This window comes from Fusarium verticillioides, chromosome 7 (genome assembly GCF_000149555.1).
Source record: "Fusarium verticillioides 7600 chromosome 7, whole genome shotgun sequence".
NCBI classification, from domain to species: domain Eukaryota; kingdom Fungi; phylum Ascomycota; class Sordariomycetes; order Hypocreales; family Nectriaceae; genus Fusarium; species Fusarium verticillioides.
Window position 1 is genome coordinate 2,809,195 of NC_031681.1, and position 18,309 is coordinate 2,827,503.

The 18,309-nt window shown below is 46.4% G+C and overlaps 8 protein-coding genes across 8 annotated transcripts; 3 read left to right on the forward strand and 5 right to left on the reverse strand.

The window, feature by feature from the left end:
- The first annotated feature begins 153 nt into the window (after positions 1-153).
- FVEG_11649 (hypothetical protein) lies at positions 154-1,751 on the forward strand. Its single transcript, XM_018900972.1, has 3 exons — positions 154-733; positions 782-1,374; positions 1,430-1,751. The coding sequence occupies exons 1-3, from the start codon at positions 367-369 to the stop codon at positions 1,490-1,492; spliced, it is 1,023 nt and encodes a 340-aa protein (XP_018759356.1). The 5' UTR covers positions 154-366; the 3' UTR covers positions 1,493-1,751.
- A 186-nt stretch (positions 1,752-1,937) lies between these two features.
- Positions 1,938-2,726, forward strand: FVEG_11650 (hypothetical protein; the record flags this gene model as incomplete). Its single annotated transcript, XM_018900973.1, has 1 exon — positions 1,938-2,726. One exon carries the CDS (start codon positions 1,938-1,940, stop codon positions 2,724-2,726), a length of 789 nt encoding a protein of 262 aa, XP_018759357.1.
- A 489-nt stretch (positions 2,727-3,215) lies between these two features.
- FVEG_17065 (hypothetical protein) lies at positions 3,216-4,307 on the reverse strand (the record flags this gene model as incomplete). The annotated part of the gene is made up of 1 exon (XM_018906333.1): positions 3,216-4,307. One exon carries the CDS (start codon positions 4,305-4,307, stop codon positions 3,216-3,218), a length of 1,092 nt encoding a protein of 363 aa, XP_018759358.1.
- A 226-nt stretch (positions 4,308-4,533) lies between these two features.
- On the reverse strand, positions 4,534-7,144 carry FVEG_17066 (hypothetical protein; the record flags this gene model as incomplete). The annotated part of the gene is made up of 2 exons (XM_018906334.1): positions 4,534-6,794; positions 6,853-7,144. 2 exons carry the CDS (start codon positions 7,142-7,144, stop codon positions 4,534-4,536), a joined length of 2,553 nt encoding a protein of 850 aa, XP_018759359.1.
- Positions 7,145-8,101: 957 nt separating this feature from the next.
- Positions 8,102-9,183, reverse strand: FVEG_11652 (hypothetical protein; the record flags this gene model as incomplete). Its single annotated transcript, XM_018900974.1, has 1 exon — positions 8,102-9,183. The coding sequence occupies one exon, from the start codon at positions 9,181-9,183 to the stop codon at positions 8,119-8,121; it is 1,065 nt and encodes a 354-aa protein (XP_018759360.1). The 3' UTR covers positions 8,102-8,118.
- A 1,056-nt stretch (positions 9,184-10,239) lies between these two features.
- On the reverse strand, positions 10,240-13,092 carry FVEG_17067 (hypothetical protein; the record flags this gene model as incomplete). Its single annotated transcript, XM_018906335.1, has 11 exons — positions 10,240-10,439; positions 10,490-10,918; positions 11,779-12,086; positions 12,132-12,197; positions 12,231-12,285; positions 12,340-12,359; positions 12,406-12,443; positions 12,497-12,702; positions 12,757-12,804; positions 12,852-13,020; positions 13,066-13,092. 11 exons carry the CDS (start codon positions 13,090-13,092, stop codon positions 10,240-10,242), a joined length of 1,566 nt encoding a protein of 521 aa, XP_018759361.1.
- Positions 13,093-14,424: 1,332 nt separating this feature from the next.
- FVEG_11655 (hypothetical protein) lies at positions 14,425-16,008 on the reverse strand (the record flags this gene model as incomplete). The annotated part of the gene is made up of 1 exon (XM_018900975.1): positions 14,425-16,008. The coding sequence occupies one exon, from the start codon at positions 16,006-16,008 to the stop codon at positions 14,425-14,427; it is 1,584 nt and encodes a 527-aa protein (XP_018759362.1).
- Positions 16,009-16,780: 772 nt separating this feature from the next.
- Positions 16,781-18,301, forward strand: FVEG_11656 (hypothetical protein; the record flags this gene model as incomplete). The annotated part of the gene is made up of 3 exons (XM_018900976.1): positions 16,781-17,593; positions 17,641-17,902; positions 17,952-18,301. 3 exons carry the CDS (start codon positions 16,781-16,783, stop codon positions 18,299-18,301), a joined length of 1,425 nt encoding a protein of 474 aa, XP_018759363.1.
- Between the last annotated feature and the right edge of the window lie 8 nt (positions 18,302-18,309).

Below are 18,309 nucleotides of genomic sequence, written 5' to 3' on the forward strand. Positions count from 1 at the left end.
GGTGGGGTAGTCACGGATTAGCGAGCAGCCACTCGATTTGCCAAGAAGCTATTGGTTAGCACAGCGCTTATCGACGATCACAGGGGTCTAAGCGCCCGCGATTGACCACCGCCGCATGTGCTGAGCCTTATTCCTTTGTCTCCTTAACTGTTCATCGTTTGTTTTGCGTTCTGCCTCTTAAACATCCGTTGCCGTTCAAGCTTGTTTCTTGATCTGGGCACTATTCCCTCTTTGATACATCGTCTTTTTTTCTTGCCATCTCTCTGATTGCGGGTCAATCTCGGGATTGTCTTTTCAGCTTCAGTACACCTTTGAACATCCCATTCCTTCGCTCAAAGATCAAGCAGCTTCCTCTTCCATCTCGTCATGTCGTCGAAACGACTTCGCGTTGCTTTAGTCGCAGCTGTCACTACACTCTTTTTCTTCTACTTTCAAAGCCAAACAGGCCAAAGGACATCACCATGGCTATCACATGTCGAAAAAGACGTTGACTGGTCGCGTTTCGCATATACGCAATACGTCACAAACAGCGAGTATTTGTGTAACTCACTCATGTTCTTTGAATCTCTGAAGCGTCACGGAAGTCGACCTGATCGTGTCATGATGGTTCCTGAAAGCATGCTTGAGCCAGAGATGGTCAACTCAAGTGATGCGTATCTATTGAACAAAGCACGCGATGAATATAACGTCAAGCTTGTTCCGATTACCATTCAGACCAACTGGGCGGGTGACGGTAAGTTAACCTCGTGAGAATAGAGAATATGACTGATTGGCTTTCCAGCTACGTGGGCAGACTCATACACCAAGCTTCTGGCATTTAACCAGACTAATTACGATCGTGTGCTGTCCATCGACTCAGATTCTCTTCTGCTACAAGCCATGGATGAACTGTTCTTCCTGCCAGATGCACCTGTGGCTATGCCTCGAGCATACTGGATATCCCCCGAGAAGGTCCTCTCATCACAACTCATGCTCATCCAGCCTTCGGAGATAGAGTTCTCCCGAATCATGGAAAGAGTACAATCAGTAAAGTCTGGCGAGTATGACATGGAAATTGTCAACCAGCTGTATGGCGACAGCGCCTTGATCTTTCCCCATCGCCGCTACGACCTCCTCAGTGGAGAGTTCCGCAACGACAAGCATGCGCAGTACCTTGGTTCAGAGTTGGGAACCTGGGACCCTGCTGCGGCGTATAGCGAGGCTAAGCTAATTCACTTTTCGGATTGGCCGCTGCCGAAACCGTGGAAGCCTGTGCTTGAGGAAGATAGACTTGCAGCACAACCAAATTGTACACAAACGACAAGCGGGGAAGAGGATTGTACCGCGAGGATAATCTGGAACTCGCTGTATTCTGACTTTAGAGCGAAGCGAAAGGTTCGTCCAACGCTACTGACTGTCCCTTTTCTGCATACTGATTAGCGCTTTCCAGGAAATATGTGATTATCGTGTAGAGACAAGAGAGTCTGCTGCAAGTGGGACTATGTTGATCTAGAATTCAAAATTACGATGAAGGCTGCCAGAGGGTCTATATCTGAATAGAACTTGGATTTGTTCAACAACCGGGAAATTGTACATGACGAGTATGAGTAAAGATCAAAAATGATTATTTAGAGAATGGTAAACAGAACATAGAGCTCAACTGAACGAGGTTAAATGTCCACCCTGTATCACAGAATGTTCATACCGAGCTTGGGGCCCATTAGTCAATGTGCGTTGAACACTTGCTGAAAAATCAGAAGATCTTAGGGCAGACAGACTTAGAAACCGACTGTGGTCACTTTCAACTAACTAGCATATTCAAGGACAATACAATTTAGAGAAGTAATCTCGGGAACACCAGGTACAAAATGCTAAAAAGCTCATTTGAACAAATGAATAGTTCAAGCGATTTTCATCGCTACTAAATGGCATATATAATCATATTCATCCTTCCTAACATGTCAACATCACCGAGCCATCAACCCGCAGCAAATCCTATCCAAATCCTCTATCAACAACCGTCATCACGTTGGAACCTCTCTGAATATATCATGAATATCATTAAGAACATCGTCCAGAAGCTCCAGGAGCTTCCTGTTCCTCAGTGTCCTACCAAGCAATACACCACAGGCTCCCAAATTCTTGAGATTATTGACAAGGCAAAGCCCCACCGCAAAGTTGAGATTGAGAACGACCCTAACGATGAGGACAATGACGTTATAGGGGAGGTCTGCTGGTCTAAAATCCGGAAGTCCCCTGTCTTGGAGGAAAACTTCTGGCCTAGCATCCGAAAACACATCCTCGCCGATGATCCCGACGCCATACCCATAAAAGCCATATGTACCATCTGCTGGGACGAACTTCGAGTAACATGTATCTCCCCCGATGACAAACTCGACTTCGGTTTTGTGGCGCCTTGCGGCCACATCATGTGTCGTGTATACTGGCCACGCGAGTATAACCCGTCGCACTCTCCCTTTCAAGACTGCCGCAAGTGCCCAGTTTGCCATCTTTCACTTGCATGTTTCCATTGCCGTAAGGATTGCGACAAGGTAGTGATTCCCACGCATGGTGGGAAGGCTGGTATCGAGTCTTTTCCCGAGACAGGTCCGGAATGCGGGCGAGAGTATCGTCCTTGGTGTAAGGACTGTGCTGGGCCTGGAGATGGTTTTTGGTTTGAGAATATTGAGGAGTGCGAGAGCACGGATAGCTCTTCTGATAGAAGTGTTCTACTTACTCTCCGTTGATATAAGCTCTCAGCCACAAATCTCAGCTGCAAATAACACATCTGGCTCACGACTTATACCAAAATGCCTGACCAATTGCAACGGAAGTCAAAATGTGTGAGATAGATTGAGAAGCCTTGATGGGTTTGCACTAGAAATGTTGCTTGCTTTGGAGAATTGTATTTTTTAGTTTAGAGCTCGGCATCTAGATAGAATGGAAAACTCATTTGTATGATCTGAATGTTATATCTCGGCCTACTCTTGTATCTCATTGCTCGATGAGAAATCTCAATACAAGAATTACTGTATATGTAAAGTTATAGTAAACTACCAGTTATAATGGAACTTGTATGATGAATGTTCGTTGCTGCTCATACACAAACCTAAACCTGGTCCATAGTATACCAATGATGTTTTTGAATATGGGCTAATTGATTCTGTATTACTCTTCTACACCGGAATCATATCCAATGAATGACTGGTCTTGTTGCCATGGAATAGACAGTAACCCTAAAACAAGATCTTCTGGACTACTTTGAAGTGCCCCTCGGCCGAGGCCAGAGCCAGTGGGGTCCTCCCTTCTTTATCCCTTATCCACGAATTTGCTTTACCCTCATCCAAAAGCAACTCAGCAGCCCCCAAGTGCCCCTTCTTAGCAGCATGTCCAAGCGGAGTAACTCCGGCATTATCCCTGTCATCAACATCAACGCCAGGTTTGCCAAGCAACACCCTGATTATCTCTTCATTTCCCTGTTGAGCTGCGTGAGATAATGGTGTAAGCCCATCCTCATCTCGCACAGCGAGTTTGGTTTGCTCCAGAGAAACGAGCTGCCTGACTATTTCTGTCTGTCCCTGTAGGATGGCCCAGAATATCACTGTCCTTCTTTTCTGACCCTTCATGTTCACCGCCTGTTTGTACTTCAACAGTATGCTAACCATGTGCCATTTGCTCTGGTAAGCAGCAAGCAGTAGTGGCGTGCACTGGAACCTATCCACGACGTTGAGTTTTGCTCGACCTGTCTCCAGAATGAGTCGCAACATATCTACGTCTTCCATCCAAATACAGTTATGAACCGGTGTTCTCCCATAGATGTCCTGGGTGTTGATATCAGACTGAGAGCTATCGAGAAGATATTTTACCAAGCTTGTATTTCCTCTCAAACAAGCCAATGCCAGTGGTGTGCGGCCGTCTTTATTCTTTATGTCAACACTGGCCTTCCCCGTTGCTATTAGAGCGCTGGTAATAGGAACTGAATACTCTTGAACGGCGTGATGAAGCGGTGTATACCCGTTGGTATCGGCTACGTTGAGGTCCACTGAATTTGTTCTCAAGAACGGAGACACGGCATCCGAGTCTAGGGTCAAACAAGCCAGGGCAAGAGGCGTAAGCCCACGGCTATCTCGGCTGTTGACGGGCGCATTTTCTGTTTCGAGAATCTCCTTGATCATGTGATATGATCTTTTTGTGACAGCTCTGTGCAAGATAGTTTCGCCCTTGTCATCACATAGATTGAGATTGATCTTTCTCGATCTCAGCATAACTTTCAACTTGTCCGCCCAGTCCTTGTCGGGCCACTCAGTATCGATCGCAAGAATGGCCATTGTACAATCATGAACGCCCAAGTTATCGTCATAAAGATCGAACATTAGCCTAAGTACCGGGCAAGAGTTGTATCGAATTACCCAGGAGTATGCAGGATCTTGACGATGTACTCTGGCAGTGACGTTGGCCACCCCTGTCCTCAAGATCAACTGAGCAATATCGTCCTGTTTCCAACGGGCAGCTTGGTGCAAGGGGGTCCACCCAGCCAGATCTGGTAAGTTAACGTCAGCGCAACCGGTTTGCAGTATGAGCTTTGCTATTTCGAATTGACCGTATCGGGGTAGCGAAGTGAAGGGGTGTCATCCCAGTCTTGTCTCTGGTATTGACATCTGCTTTGTGTTCCAGAAGAAGTTTGACGATTCTATTGTGTCTGTAGTTGATAGCCCACATCAGTGGAGTCCAGCCTTCACGATCCTTGAGATTGAGATTTGTTGTCCTTGCTTCTAGAAGCACTTTCACTACATGAATATGACCGTACTTTGATGCGGACAGTAGAAGCTTCTCACCCTGATAGTGCTCTGCGTTGCTGAGAAAATCTCTTCGTAGGACCAGATTTCCTATCTCAGAATATCGGGTTGTGAATGCGTACGATGTCGGTGTTCCTCCCAAGACATCGGGAATATCAACCCACGCGCCAGCTTCGACCAAGCGGCGAACGACCGATATGTGTCCGTTCCAGATAGCATAAGTAAGGGGCGTTCGGTTATCCAAATCCAACTCGTTGATCTTGGCCCCTTGCCGAAGGACGATTCTCAAGGACCGAGGGCCAATCGATAAGCCACGGATTAGACGTTCCACAACACCATCGTGGCCATTACCCGCTGCCCAAGATAACGCTGATCTATAGTAAGTCCTGTCCGTTCTGTTCAGCTGGGAATAGTCGGTCTTTAGAATTCGCTTCACAACTACTTCAATTCCAAAATAAGATGCCGCCATCAAGGTTGTAAAATCTGCAACGACCCGGGCATGTCGACTTTTCCAATAAACTGGGAACCAGGACAAGAAGCAAGAACTTCGGGCATCGCAGATCTCCAGTGCCACACTTGCCATCTTCTTCTGATTATGAGCGGACAGCTGATTAAAATGTTTCGCCCAGTGTTTAGCAGCATAGCTGAAAAACGCGTTCTTCTTGGTATGTGTTGAGGGAGGCTGGACTTGAGTATGCCGGTCATTCCTAGAGTGGTTCAAAAGGAGACACCAGACACAGACACTGGTCAGTATCATGTTTGAGTCGCTTGAGAGTATTGAGTGTTTCCAGCTTAGACGGCTGGGGCTTGCAGGTTCAGAATGATTCATGGAAATCAGAAATTCCTTGACGGTCTGATGAAGAAGGAAGATCCGTGATTCACTAATTGTAACTAGCCCGCAGATGTCCCTAATTTTCTCACGGAAGCGGCCTTCAGGCTCTATTTCGATATCATCAATAGACCGGTGATGCTGTTGAAGCTCGAGGGCAACGACCATTTCTGCCACTGTAAAAGGGCGATCTGCAGCGATGATGAGGTGTAACATTCTGGTTGCCTTATTTTTGCTAAAGGTTTTGCACAGTATCCTTTCATAGGCTTCGTTGACGTTTTGGGGGAGATGTGATGTGATGTTGATAATCTTCTCCTTACTGATGTCAAGCTGCCGCTCGATCAAATCCAATGTAAGGTGAGCCCAGAGATATGTTCGATTCCGGACCGACAAAAGTCGTGAGACTAGTATGAGTTGCTCTTCATCTGTGAGTGACTGTTGGACAGCGATTGTCCTGACTCTTTCTCTTATGGCAATATCTATTTCTTTCACAATCTTTGTCATCTCGGAATCGCTCTCGCCACTTAGGTGAATGACTGGCAAGTTCAAGTTCTCCAGCGGCTTGAAGCCCATTCCGATTTCTCGATAAGGTCGACTCGTGATGAGAAACTTTAGGTTCAGGCTTTTCTTGGAGCCACAAAGTTCACGGAGCGCTTTGAAGAATTGACTCCTCTCTTGCTCATTGCATTCGTCAACTGCATCGATGAGACAAACAATTTCTGTTTCGGGGTTGCTGTCGGCAACCTTGACAAGAATTTGCCATAGTTCAACAAAAGACGCAGCTAACCATTGGTCGTTGGCATCAAACTGTAAAAGGATTTCGTCCGATAGTAGCGCAGTGTCCAGCATGAAGAGCTGTTGAAGGATGCTGCTCAAGGCGCTGAGGAGACTCTTTTGATCGGCGAAATCATCTTTAAAGAAGAAGTAACAGACCCTCCTAGAAGCAGTAGTCTGAATGATAGAGTCGACAAGATGTTTGACGAGTACTGATTTGCCGCAGCCGGGATCAGCAGAGACCCAGAGGATCTTTGAAGCTTCTTGGCCGAGCCATTCATGGTATAGATGATGAGAAATGAACCATTCGCAGGTTCCTTGGACAGCAGAAGGATTCCGATCCTTCCGGCCACGATATGGGGAAGTTGCGAGGCGCTTTAGAACCTGGGCTTTTCTCCTCTCTCGGGACTGATCCTCTTCATCGATACGTCAGCAAGAAGAATGTAATTTGTGACCGAAGGATGATTTACTTACCACTGTCTCCATTCCCTCCAACAAAATTTACATCTCCGTGAAATTGGCTACCAAGAAATTGGTTGCCATTTCCTGTATTATTGTATTGAATTCCCCCCGAAGCATTGAAACTGCTCCCCCAAGTCGATACAGGCGTATCATTTCTTGGGCTGTCATCAACCTTGCATGCTTCGACTGTTGCGGTCGTTTGTGTTGCTAGCTTGGTAGGGCTGTTCACTGGCTTCCGGATGATGACATCACGTCTCGACCTTTCCGGCGAGGAGACGTTACCAATCAAGGCTGTGCTCGCCATGCTTCGCGTGATATGTCATGTCATAGCCGACAGCTGGCGAAAGAGTGCGGTTGCGGTCAGTCAGTATGCCTTTCGAAAGAGATATTATTATGTTATCTGGAACTGTCCTTAGGCGCGAGATCAAGCCCGGCTTGCCTTAGACATTTATTCTAATTATATATCGCAATAAAGATGCAAGAATCACATTACATTAGTAGATCTCGATAAGCAAGAGCCTTAGAAACTTGAATAGCTTAGTAACTATAAAAACCTGTTATTATCTTAATATTTATTTAGCGTTAAGGCATTTTAGCTAGAGTCCTAGAGCGTCTTATTATATTATCTAGAACTGTCCTTAGGCACGAGATCAAGCCCAGCTTACCTTAGATATTTATTCTAATTATATATTGCAATAAAGATATAAGAATTATATTATATTAGTGGATCTCGATAAGTAAGAGCCTTAGAAACTTGAATAGCTTAGTAATTACAAAAACCTGTTATTATCTTAATATTTGTTTAGCGTTAAGGCATTTCAGCTGGAGTCCTAGAGCGTCTTATTATATTATCTAGAACTGTCCTTAGGCGCAAGATCAAGCCCGGCTTGCCTTAGATATTTATTCTAATTATATATCGCAATAAAAATATAAGAATTATATTATATTAGTAAATCTTAATAAGCAAGAGCCTTAGAAACTTAAACAGTTTAGTAACTACAAAAACCTATTATTATCTTAATATTTGTTTAGCATTAAGGCATTTTAGCTGGAGTCCTAGAGCGTCTTTGCCCGTTTCTAGAGGCAAGCGCTTTATGCGCTGTCCTCGCAGGACGCCTTGTCATGATAATATACATTAGTGCTGCTTGCTAATTGGATCACCAAAGCCACTTTCAACCCCCGGGTGTGTGTGGGTGGCTCCCCTCCCGAGGTGCGACACAACATCTCAAACAATAAACGGCGGATCAAGGAATGCTTGAAGATTCTCTTTAAAGATAACTACTTATTAGATGGCAAGCCAAAATAGACCGGCCCATCGAAATTTCCAAAGAACTGATTCCCCGCCCCCGTGTTGTTATGCTGCGTCCCTCCACTCACATTAAAAATATGCCTAGTTGTAGTTTGGAGGGATGACGTTGCATTTGGCGTTGTTCCATTTGACTCTAGTCCAGCCACAGGGCGGACAGTTGAGTCTCCCGTTCCAAGCATGGCATTGCATCGTACCAATTCCCCCAGGAGTCTCTTGAACCCGCTCTCCTCGGCTGAGCCAAACTTGGCCATGTTAGAGTGGTTGGAATGGATGCTGAAAGTACTGTAGCCCTCAAGAGAGGCCGATTCCTTGCTGACGATGGTGCCGATTCCGGGCATGGGCAGTTCTTCGAAGAAACAAGTGATTTGCAAAGGCCGCCCCTTTTTGTCAAGGTCGCGTAGCATTGATAGAAATGAAGTTTGAATGAATTCGAGATATTGGTTGTTCATCTGTAAAACATCCAATATGCTACGATTTGTCGACTTGACTTGACCCAACGACCAAGCCGGTATCTTGGCCCAATCAGCAGCCCAAGACCCGCGGTGCGGAGTTCCAAGGAACGCGATTCCCCTGGTACAGTTGGAAATCTGGCGAAGGTGAGCCTCGGGATTCTGGCGTGAAATAATAAATGCTGTTTTGCAAACAATACCGCCAAAGCTGTGCACAACGAAGATAAGAGGCCGATTGATTATGCCAGAAGATGTACGCTCAGCAGCCAGGTCGTGTAGTAGATTATTGGCGTGATCAATCAGCCGATTCGTTGAAGAAACAGACTTCCTCAAAACGTACGCGTCGTAGCCGTAGGTGAGGAGACGAGCTTTGGCTAGTCGGGATGGAAGTAATTCGGTAGGCCACGGGTTAGGCTGACCAGGAGCAGTCCAAGTCTTATCGCGATTACCTGACAGACCATGTATGAAGCAGATATCAAGTTTGGCGTCTCCAGGGCTGTGCCAGATTTTGACGCCGTCCGGGAAGTCGTTGCACGTTGTCTTCGAGGCCCCGACCGCGTTGCTTGTTGGGTCAGGTGGATCCATGGTTTCTGGCTTGCGCCATACTTGTCTGAAACTCTTCATCGTTTCGAATCTGATCTGTAAATGCTAGGAATGATGGCCAGAGCCGGATATTTAAACGCTTTAGCGCCTGAGAAATTAGTGTACCAACGAGTTACTACAGAAAGCTAGGTGCTCAGCCGCGTTGGAACTTGCATTTAACATAGCCCCGAACATCCTGTATTTACAGGGCAAGGCAGCTCATTTAGACTAACTTAGCTTCGGTAGCCACCAATGAGCGATAGCTTCTTGTGCCCCTCACTACCTAGTGGATGTAAGTATTTAGGCATATTAAGTATAAATTCAGCAGGCCTTTATATCAGCTTTATATTTCTTGGAATAAAGCATATAGCTTTGCTTTTATGCCCATGGCGCTATACCTTCTAGCATAATAGTATTATACTTTAAAGGTAAGGATTATTACTTAAAATAATTGATTTTGAGATAAATTGAATAATAGTAAAATAATAGATTTATATTAGATTAATAGATTTAAAATCTATCCCTTCAAAAAATACTATATCTCTTAGCATAATAGCTTTAGAATATAATGATAGGTCTTAGGGAGGTCAAATTTCCCATTAACTGACTCCCGTTCTGCGCAATTGAAAATGTCTTACAAGTCTGGCACATAAGAGAGTATAAGGACTCGGGTCATGGAACTGCAGTCACCTCTAGCCCAAAAGATCACCAAAAAAATTTGAGACAGGAGAATAAGTTACACATGTGGCAGTAGAAATATACAAAGAGAGCATAGAAACTGCTTATCAGAAACAATCTATAGCTAAATACTCATCCTAACCTTAGCCCTATCTGCTTGTACGATCAATTCTTTCCTCTCTATTAGCTCAGGGGGATGCCACGTCACACTGACATATCGGCCAGCCAGCCAATCTCTCTTCTCAGATGTCAAGTAAACAATAGAGTCACCTCCCAGCTCGGGTTTATCGGCAAACGCTTGATCGCCCTGTCAGTAGTAGGTTCTTGATTATGTAGGTATCAAGAGAGCTCATTGAACTTGCCTTTACTTAGTTCTGGATATTAAGGCCACTGTTGCAACAACATCTCGGTAGTTGCACTACCTGGGTGTATAGAGTACACGAATAACCCCTCGTCTCCATACTCCACTGTTGCAAATTCGGCCAATCGGAGGATGGCTAGCTTGCTGATCTGATATCCACTCAACGTCGGCGAGATGCAATGCGTACCGATGCTACTGACGTTGACGACAGACTTTTTGCCTTGGGAACTTAGCAACAGTGGAATAAACGCCTGAAAAACTAAATAGAACCCCTTGGTGTGATGTAAAAGTTCTGCGTCCACCCTTCAGGATCACTGTCAATAAGGTTCCCGTTGCCTGCGAGGATCCTAGCACTATTGACCACAATGTCTAGACGACCGAATTCGGGGCGGATCTTGGAAGCTGCACTATCTATACTGGCGACATTTGAGACGTCCATGTTGAGTTCCAGGACCGTCGGTCGTTTGCGACCTGCTTTGGAAGCAGCGTTAAAGATTGAGGCTGAGGAACTGGAAAGATTAGAGCATGCTCTGATAGAGATCTGAGATGCCCTTGCTTTGATAAGCGAAATAGCTATGGCGAGGCCAGGCCCTCGACTTGCACCGGTGATGAGGACTGCTTTACCGCTGAAATCGAAGTTGGATAGCGAAATGGCGGTATATGTGTTATTGCGTACCTCAGTGCTAACGTACCTGTTGACTGCTGAAAGGTTAGAACTCTTGAGTCTTTTCGCATTGGCATGTATGGATTACCTGGGCCTTGAGTATCTCTTCGTGACGAGAGCATCTTTCTGATAATATTGGGATAAGAAGCTTAAATGTTAGGGCTTTGTAATGGGGTAGAGCAGAAGATGTAACAGTCGTTGTGCCGTGTAACTAAAATCCCGTCACTGAAGATTTTGATTGTGACTCTCTGAATGAATATATCTCCCAAGAGGGAGATCCGGGTATTGCGAGCTACCCGCCATTGTATCCCATGTGGTTAGGTCAAGAATACCTATGGTAAGTATCGGAATTAAAGCTAGGTTTTAGACTAATACCTAGGTTAGTTGCAATCCATAGGAAGTCCGCTGATGCTTTCAACTCTGCGTGTTTTCGAAGTGGCTATTGATCAGCGGAGAGGGCATCGACTTGCGGAGGGTATTGTGCGTGTCGGTGTCTTGATCAGAACTGCGGAGTTTGATAAGTCTATATATATCACTAGCTATGACTTCATTCAAACACTTAAACCGTTTTTTCGAGCCACTTCTCAGACAAGTCCAACATCTTCAATTTCCTATTCAGATAATATTGATCACGCGACGATGGCAAGCAACCTGAACTCTAATCATGCGCTAATGGCTCTATTGTAACTTCTTCATGTTCAAACTGGAGATTCTGCATGCACAGAAGCTTTCGAAGCTCCGTTTCGGTCTCCATACCATGACCTCCCATCATAAGTATTCACGTCATGACTAACTTGATACGACTTCGAAACCACAATATCAGCCATCCTCACAGTCTTCGAAACGATCGAGTCCTGGCTCCCCCAAACATTTGGTTTCGACCCGTCGTTAATACTCGGCGTAAGCTCATACGGCCCCGAAATATCCTGAGTAAGCGTTGTATTGCCACCCCTCGTCCCGTGAGCAGTCGTCCGATAGGACGAAGTAATCTCACTCGGAGAATTACCGTTCCAAAAGGACTTTGAGAAGATTGGTCGAAGAATGGGAATGTTGACGGTGAGGATTCCAACGATGGTTTCGCGAACGCCCCACGCGTTGATGGTAAGTGCAGATGGGTTTGCGGAGAGTGTGAGGACGACGCGGATCATAGCTGCTGCGATTACAAATGCTCCTGAGGAGAGGAGAAGGCAGACGACGAGTTTTCTGGTGACGTTAGATGGGTTTTAGGGGAGGGGTTGGGAGACGGACTTGCGGAAGGGGATTTGGAGTTTCCAGAGGAGAGGCATTGGAATTCCGAGGATGAGGGCGCCGGTACTAGAGAGTTAGAAGCGTTTAGGGGTTTCTTACAGGACGTTTAGAATTGTTGTCACTAGAAAGTTCTGTATTTTAAAAGAGCATTTCCCTGCACAAGCTGTTAGTTTGTGTTACCAGTAACTTACAGCTTGATGTGACAAACCTCCAGGATCAGGTACAACCCTGGAATAATGTCAGCGAACTCATCTACACAAGCATCTAAACTTACTGCCAGTTCTTTTGTGTAGGGAAACATCCAAATGTAATCTGCATACAGTCAACTCTACCCTCAACACAAACTCGACGGAGACTTTGCTTACTGTGAGGAAGACAGCAAGATAGGATGCAGCGCATAGAATCAACACAGTCTTGACAAACATATCATGCCACGTCCCAATCGTCATCCTCGAAAAGAAGAATAGCATTGTTCCCTTTAGGCACCAAATGAGTGCTGTGTATGCGTACCAAGCTGCAAGTTCGAGTTTAGAGGCCGTTTCGTATTCGTGGATCTCATCGTTCATCAGAGCTTTTATGACTGTCAGCTCAGTTGTCTTTGGTTAAAGGACTGATAGGTACTGACTGTGCGATTTGGCTGCGACGCCAGCTTCGATATTTGTACCGAAATAGTCTATAGAGTTAAATACGAGATGGAGGATGTAAGGCATGGAGTCTTACAGATGAGATGGATTGTGAACGCATCCACAGCATACAATATGAGAACAAGAAAAGAAAAGAAACCATCGCCTTGCAAACCCCTCCACCCAACAGTCTTGAAACGAACTGCAAAGCGCGAGAAGAGAATAAGCGTGCCGAAGACATAAAGCGTCCACGATTCGATAATAAACTAATCTCATCAGCCAATTTCAATAATAACAATCGTGTAACATACCGACGGCCTATCCTCAATTCGAGGCATACTTTACTACCAAACTGACAAAAGCAAAACAGAACAGGGGACATGAAGGGAAAACCTCCGTCTTTATTACAGAAGCTAAAGCTGCATGAACCACGAGCTAACACAAATGCCCCTATCACATTGGATTCAAGCGGCTTTGACGATTCGCGGCTATATATGACTAGACCCCCGAAGGGAGGAGGGTTGACACTGCAACCTGAGGTAGATTGTTTCACCCTCTGTACTGTACGCACGATGAACCGTGTAAGACTTGAAAATAATACCGGTTTTCTACAGCTTCTGGTATATTAAGTGTATGTTAGTGATAAATGTTCTTTGAAACAGCATTTGTTTCACGACTGAAAGAAACAAATTCCCCACGATTTTGAAGTGCCGATCTCTTTCGGGATTGGCGAGTCATGGATCTGTGCTCGGGAATCTAGATTGCGGGAGAAAGCGGAGAATAATCCGATCGATTCGTGATCAATCACTTTTAACTCGTTAAGCTTCTTAATTGAGTTATTTCTGCATGATCGAGAGGCCCAAATGGGTAGTCGACAGACTTCTTACCAAATATCTTTTTCTCATTAACAAATTAACTTTATCATCTCGTCAGCATCTTGACATGAAGAAAATTTACCACAGCGAGGCCTGTAGCAGTAATCTTGTCAAGCGTTACTGAAATCTTGACTCGACAGTCCTGACACTTTTACTTCATAGCTTAACTCCAGATAGATTGCACCACTTTTCATATGTCGACCGTCTCAAACTCAATTGGTCTACTTTCAACCTCTGGAAAGTGGCTTGGTCCAGACCGATGTATCTTCAATTTCTTTGGAGTATGTGGGTTGGCTAGCTCGTAGGATAACCCGCCTTTGCCGATAGGTGACCCGGGAGGCGGGCCGGCGACGGATTTGTGTATGGTTGGTTTGTATCCGTGGTGATCCATTTGGGCGGAGGAGGATTGAAGATCGGGGAAATAAAGTTTATTATCTTTTGTAGTAAGTGGCGAGAGCTGTTCGACACGAGATGGCCCGACTCTCCACAACATCTCTTGAAGAGGAGCTCGGTTCAGCTCGAAGGACATAACCAACGAGCATAGCCAAACCGTTTTAGAGAGGGCCTCGGCGGCTAAATGAAACTGCTAGGTCTTTCTTTGCTTGTTTATACCACTGGGTTCGGAGGGAGACACGGAAATATCTTGGCATATTAGCCTAACTAGATGCATCTACCTATCCCAGCCCCTGGCCAGACAGATACCATGATACAGATTTGATGCGGCTCCAACTTAGACACGACCTAGGTCTGCGACTATAAAGAAGAATTGCAGTATACAGATCTTGAACAGCCCTTTCACCACCCAGGAACCACCTCAACATTCAACTTCCACCCCGAAAGAATCTTGAACAGCGTCAATGCAAAATCATCACCAATCTCCCTCCCCTCATCCGACCCATTCTGTAAATCAACAGGAGTAAACTTATACCGTCCAACAAGACTAGCGACAAAACACGACAGTTGATCTCTGGCGTATTGCTCACCGACGCAACGACGCGGACCGCCCCCGAACGTCAGAAACGAGTATGCGTGGTCCGCTCCACCGCTAGGATTATCCAGCCATCGTGATGGATTGAAGAGCCGCGCATCAGGTCCCCAGTGGGCGGGGTCGCGGTTTAATGCCCATGGCGAAAATACGATCTTTGTGCCTTTGGGGATCGGCTCTCCTGCAAGAGTGATGTCCTGTGTTGGCTCGCGCCAGAGGAGGGTGTTGATGGAGTGGTAACGAAGTACTTCGTTTGTAACAGCGTTGAGATATTTCAGGCTGTGCAGTTGAGACTGGCTGACATCTGACCGAGGCGAGGTTATATGCTCCCTAATCTCTGCTCGTAGACGGTCTTGGATATCAGGATGTCGGGAGAGCAAGTGAATAGCCCAGCATGTAGAACCAGCCACGGTCTCCGTCGCAGCAGCAAAGAAGTGAACAGTCTGTTCAACCAAATCTTGATGCGAAAAATGCCCAGTCTGCATAAGCAGCGTGAGCATATCCGGATCAGACCTTGCCACATATTTCTCAACATTCCGCTCGTGGTCTGTCGTGATATCCTCGGCCGTGGCACGGACTAGAGCCATGATACTATCGATCGTCTTGACCGCTCGCAGAGGCAGCTTCAGCGCGATCTTGGGCCCGATGAGGGATGCTGCACGAAGAGTCGTCTGGCCTCGCTTCGTGGTCTTAAACATCTCGATGTAGGCTTTGCCAAAGCGGACCTTGGGGTCTGAAGAGCCTTTAGTGCTCTCACGTGATGTGACTCTCTGAAGGGTCTGGAACTCAGTGCTGAAGCCAAAACGACCGATAATGTCGATGCTTGCTGCAGAGACAAGTTCGATGATTGCTACAACGCCGTGCGGGGCGAATGGTTCTCTCTTGATGTGTTGCGGGAGTAGGTCAACAGCGTCGACGGCCAAGTTCCAAATAGTAGGGAACCACTTCTTCATCTGAGCAGGACTAAACACCGGATTGAATCTCTTGCGAGCCTGTTTATGTTGCTCGCCCTCTTGGATGAGCAACCCATGGCCAGCGATATTATTCGCCAGGATCCACTGAAGCTCAGGTTTGATAGTCTTGTAAGCATTCGAGGCAAGCAACTCCTGCGCAGCTCCAGGAGAAGCAACATAGATACGCTCCTGGTTGAAGACGCCCATGTACCTGATAAGTCCATGATGTGGGAGTTCATCCATCCATGCTTCTATCTCCGAGACTTTGGGCTCGTGTATGAGACGGAATAGAAGAGGGCCTTGCTTGGGAGAAGGGAGATGTTTGAGAGGGCTGAAATGGGGTTTGATAAAGAGGCGCTTGATGCAGTGCAGTACTGTGGCTACCACTGCGAGGATGGGGAATATCCATGATGGTTTGGTGAGGTATGTTGATAGTGACATTGTAGAAGGGTAGGCTGACTGTGATACTGGTGTTGGTATATCTCCTTGGAGTGATTAGGATATCAGCGGCGAGAGGTAGTAGAGATATCATTTTATTTACACTTACATGGCGGAAGTGATCGAACACCGAACGCCTCTGCCGAAAGTCGAGCATCTCCCTTTAGGCCTGTGTCATCTTAGTGTGTGACATATCTTCATCCAAGATTATTAAAAACTGAGTAAGTGTCTCAAAGAACTTGTTAGTTCGCCTCATCGCAGCGACTTGCATGGTAACTAAGATAAATACAGCCACAATAACCTAAAAACCCCTGGTTATACCACTTCTAGTTTTTCATCACGCATGAAGGGATTTCTAATCAGACATGAAGGGGTCCCCTGACGTCGATGAATATGCTTGATTTTACAAAAAACGACAAGATCTTCTCCCAGCACCAGTCCCGTCATCGCGATACAGCCCGGAGGTTCCCCGAGGTCCCATTTCATCCACCAAAGCGAGGTATTTCACTGTTTTATAGGGCCAGCACTAGGGTATTCGTGAAACCTTCGCCCGAGTTGAGGTTACATGCTCGCTTATGACCCCAGATTACGATGTTTGTCGGCCCCACATGAAAGGGTAGTCCCTAGTGCTGTAACTCGGTAAATCCGGGGTATCTGGGCAGTTTTTAAGGGTCATGTACAAATACGTTGACGATAATGCTGCTTATCCTGTTGCCAACAGATTGTTCTTCATTAACTCCAAGTCCGTTCTTCTCATTTCACAGTACATATCAAAATGCATAATCAAACTACCAACGACATTGAGAACTCCATCTCCCTCGATGGATCCCAAAGCCCGTCACCAATTCCAGATGGCCTTGAAGAAGAGGACAAACCAGTGAACTGGCCCTCCTTCAAAAAATGGTCCATCGTAGTCAGCACTTCTCTCGCAACCTTTATCGTCTCCTTCGGCAGCAGTGTCTACTCAGCTGCAATCCCCCACATCCAAACCCGATTCAGCGTCTCATCCGATACGGCCCTACTAGGCATAACACTCTACGTTATCGGCTTCGCCCTTGGTCCGATGGCATGGGGTCCCGCTTCGGAACTGTATGGCAAGCGCCGACCCCTGTTTCTCGGCTACGCCATCTTCTGCATCTGCCAACTCCCCTGCGCACTCGCTCAGAACATATCTCTGCTCTTGACGTTTCGATTCCTCTCTGGTCTAGCTGGATCTTCGAGCCTGGCTATTCTTGGGGGTATGTACGTTGACTTCCTCGCCAGACCAGCTGAGCGAGGAATTTCCACGGCTGTGTTCAGCGTTGCGACGTTTTGCGGACCGACTGTTGGACCTACCGTTGGAAATCTAGCGACGCTCAAATTGGGCTGGCGCTGGACGGCGTGGCTTACTCTGATAGGAGGTGTCGTCTTTGGGAGCGTTGCGTTTCTTCTGACCCCTGAAACGTCCGAGGTGGTGATACTGCGCCAAAGATCCAAAGGGAATACCTCGGTTAGCCCATCTCGGATATATCGTCCAGAACGGGGCATATCGATATTCGTGCAGAGCTACCTTACAAAACCTGTCAGGATGTTTGTGCGGGAGCCAATAGTAAGTAAGCTACCCCGGCATTTGGAAACCTTATTGATGATCTGCAGCTCATCTTCTTCACCATCTACATGAGTCTCGCTTATGGAATTATATACCTCACTTTTACTATGTATCCTCTTGCATTTGTCACAGTCCGCGGATGGTCCCGTATGGATGGAAGTCTTCCGTTTATCGGGATGACCTTTGGCGTGGTCCTGGCGTGTATAGGGATTGCTCTACATAGTATCTACTATATCCAGCAGAGCCGAGTTCATGTGCCGGAACGACGTCTGCCGCCCATGATTGCCGGGTCAATCCTCCTATCAGCAGGTACACACTAAACTGACCTATTTCAAAATCCCTGTCTTACATATCCTAGGCATCTTCTGGTTTGGCTGGACCTCCAGTAGGTCAGTCCATTGGCTGGCACAAGCTTCCGCCGGGGTCTTCCTTGGCAGCGGCTCCATCCTGGTCTTGATGTCTGGCGTGGTCTACTTGATTGAGGTATATCTCGTACACGCCAATAGCGCCTTGGCGATTAATAATTTTCTACGTTGTGTCATAGCTGCTACGTTTCCTTTATATGTTACAGACTTGTTAGTGGATGTGGGGCTGGGTGTTGGTGGCACGGTCATGGGCTCAATCTGTCTAGTGCTCTCACCCATTTCCTTTCTCTTCTGGCGATATGGACGCACTATCAGGCAGTGGTCCAAGTTTGCGGAGGAGTAATTCCATGT

Bases quoted from the DNA above. Each gene is read 5' to 3' on its own strand.
- FVEG_11649 (XM_018900972.1), top strand. From the start codon at position 367: ATGTCGTCGAAACGACTTCGCGTTGCTTTAGTCGCAGCTGTCACTACA. The intron at 734-781 runs GTAAGTTAACCT...TTGGCTTTCCAG, and splicing joins GACCAACTGGGCGGGTGACG to CTACGTGGGCAGACTCATAC. The intron at 1,375-1,429 runs GTTCGTCCAACG...AGCGCTTTCCAG, and splicing joins ACTTTAGAGCGAAGCGAAAG to GAAATATGTGATTATCGTGT.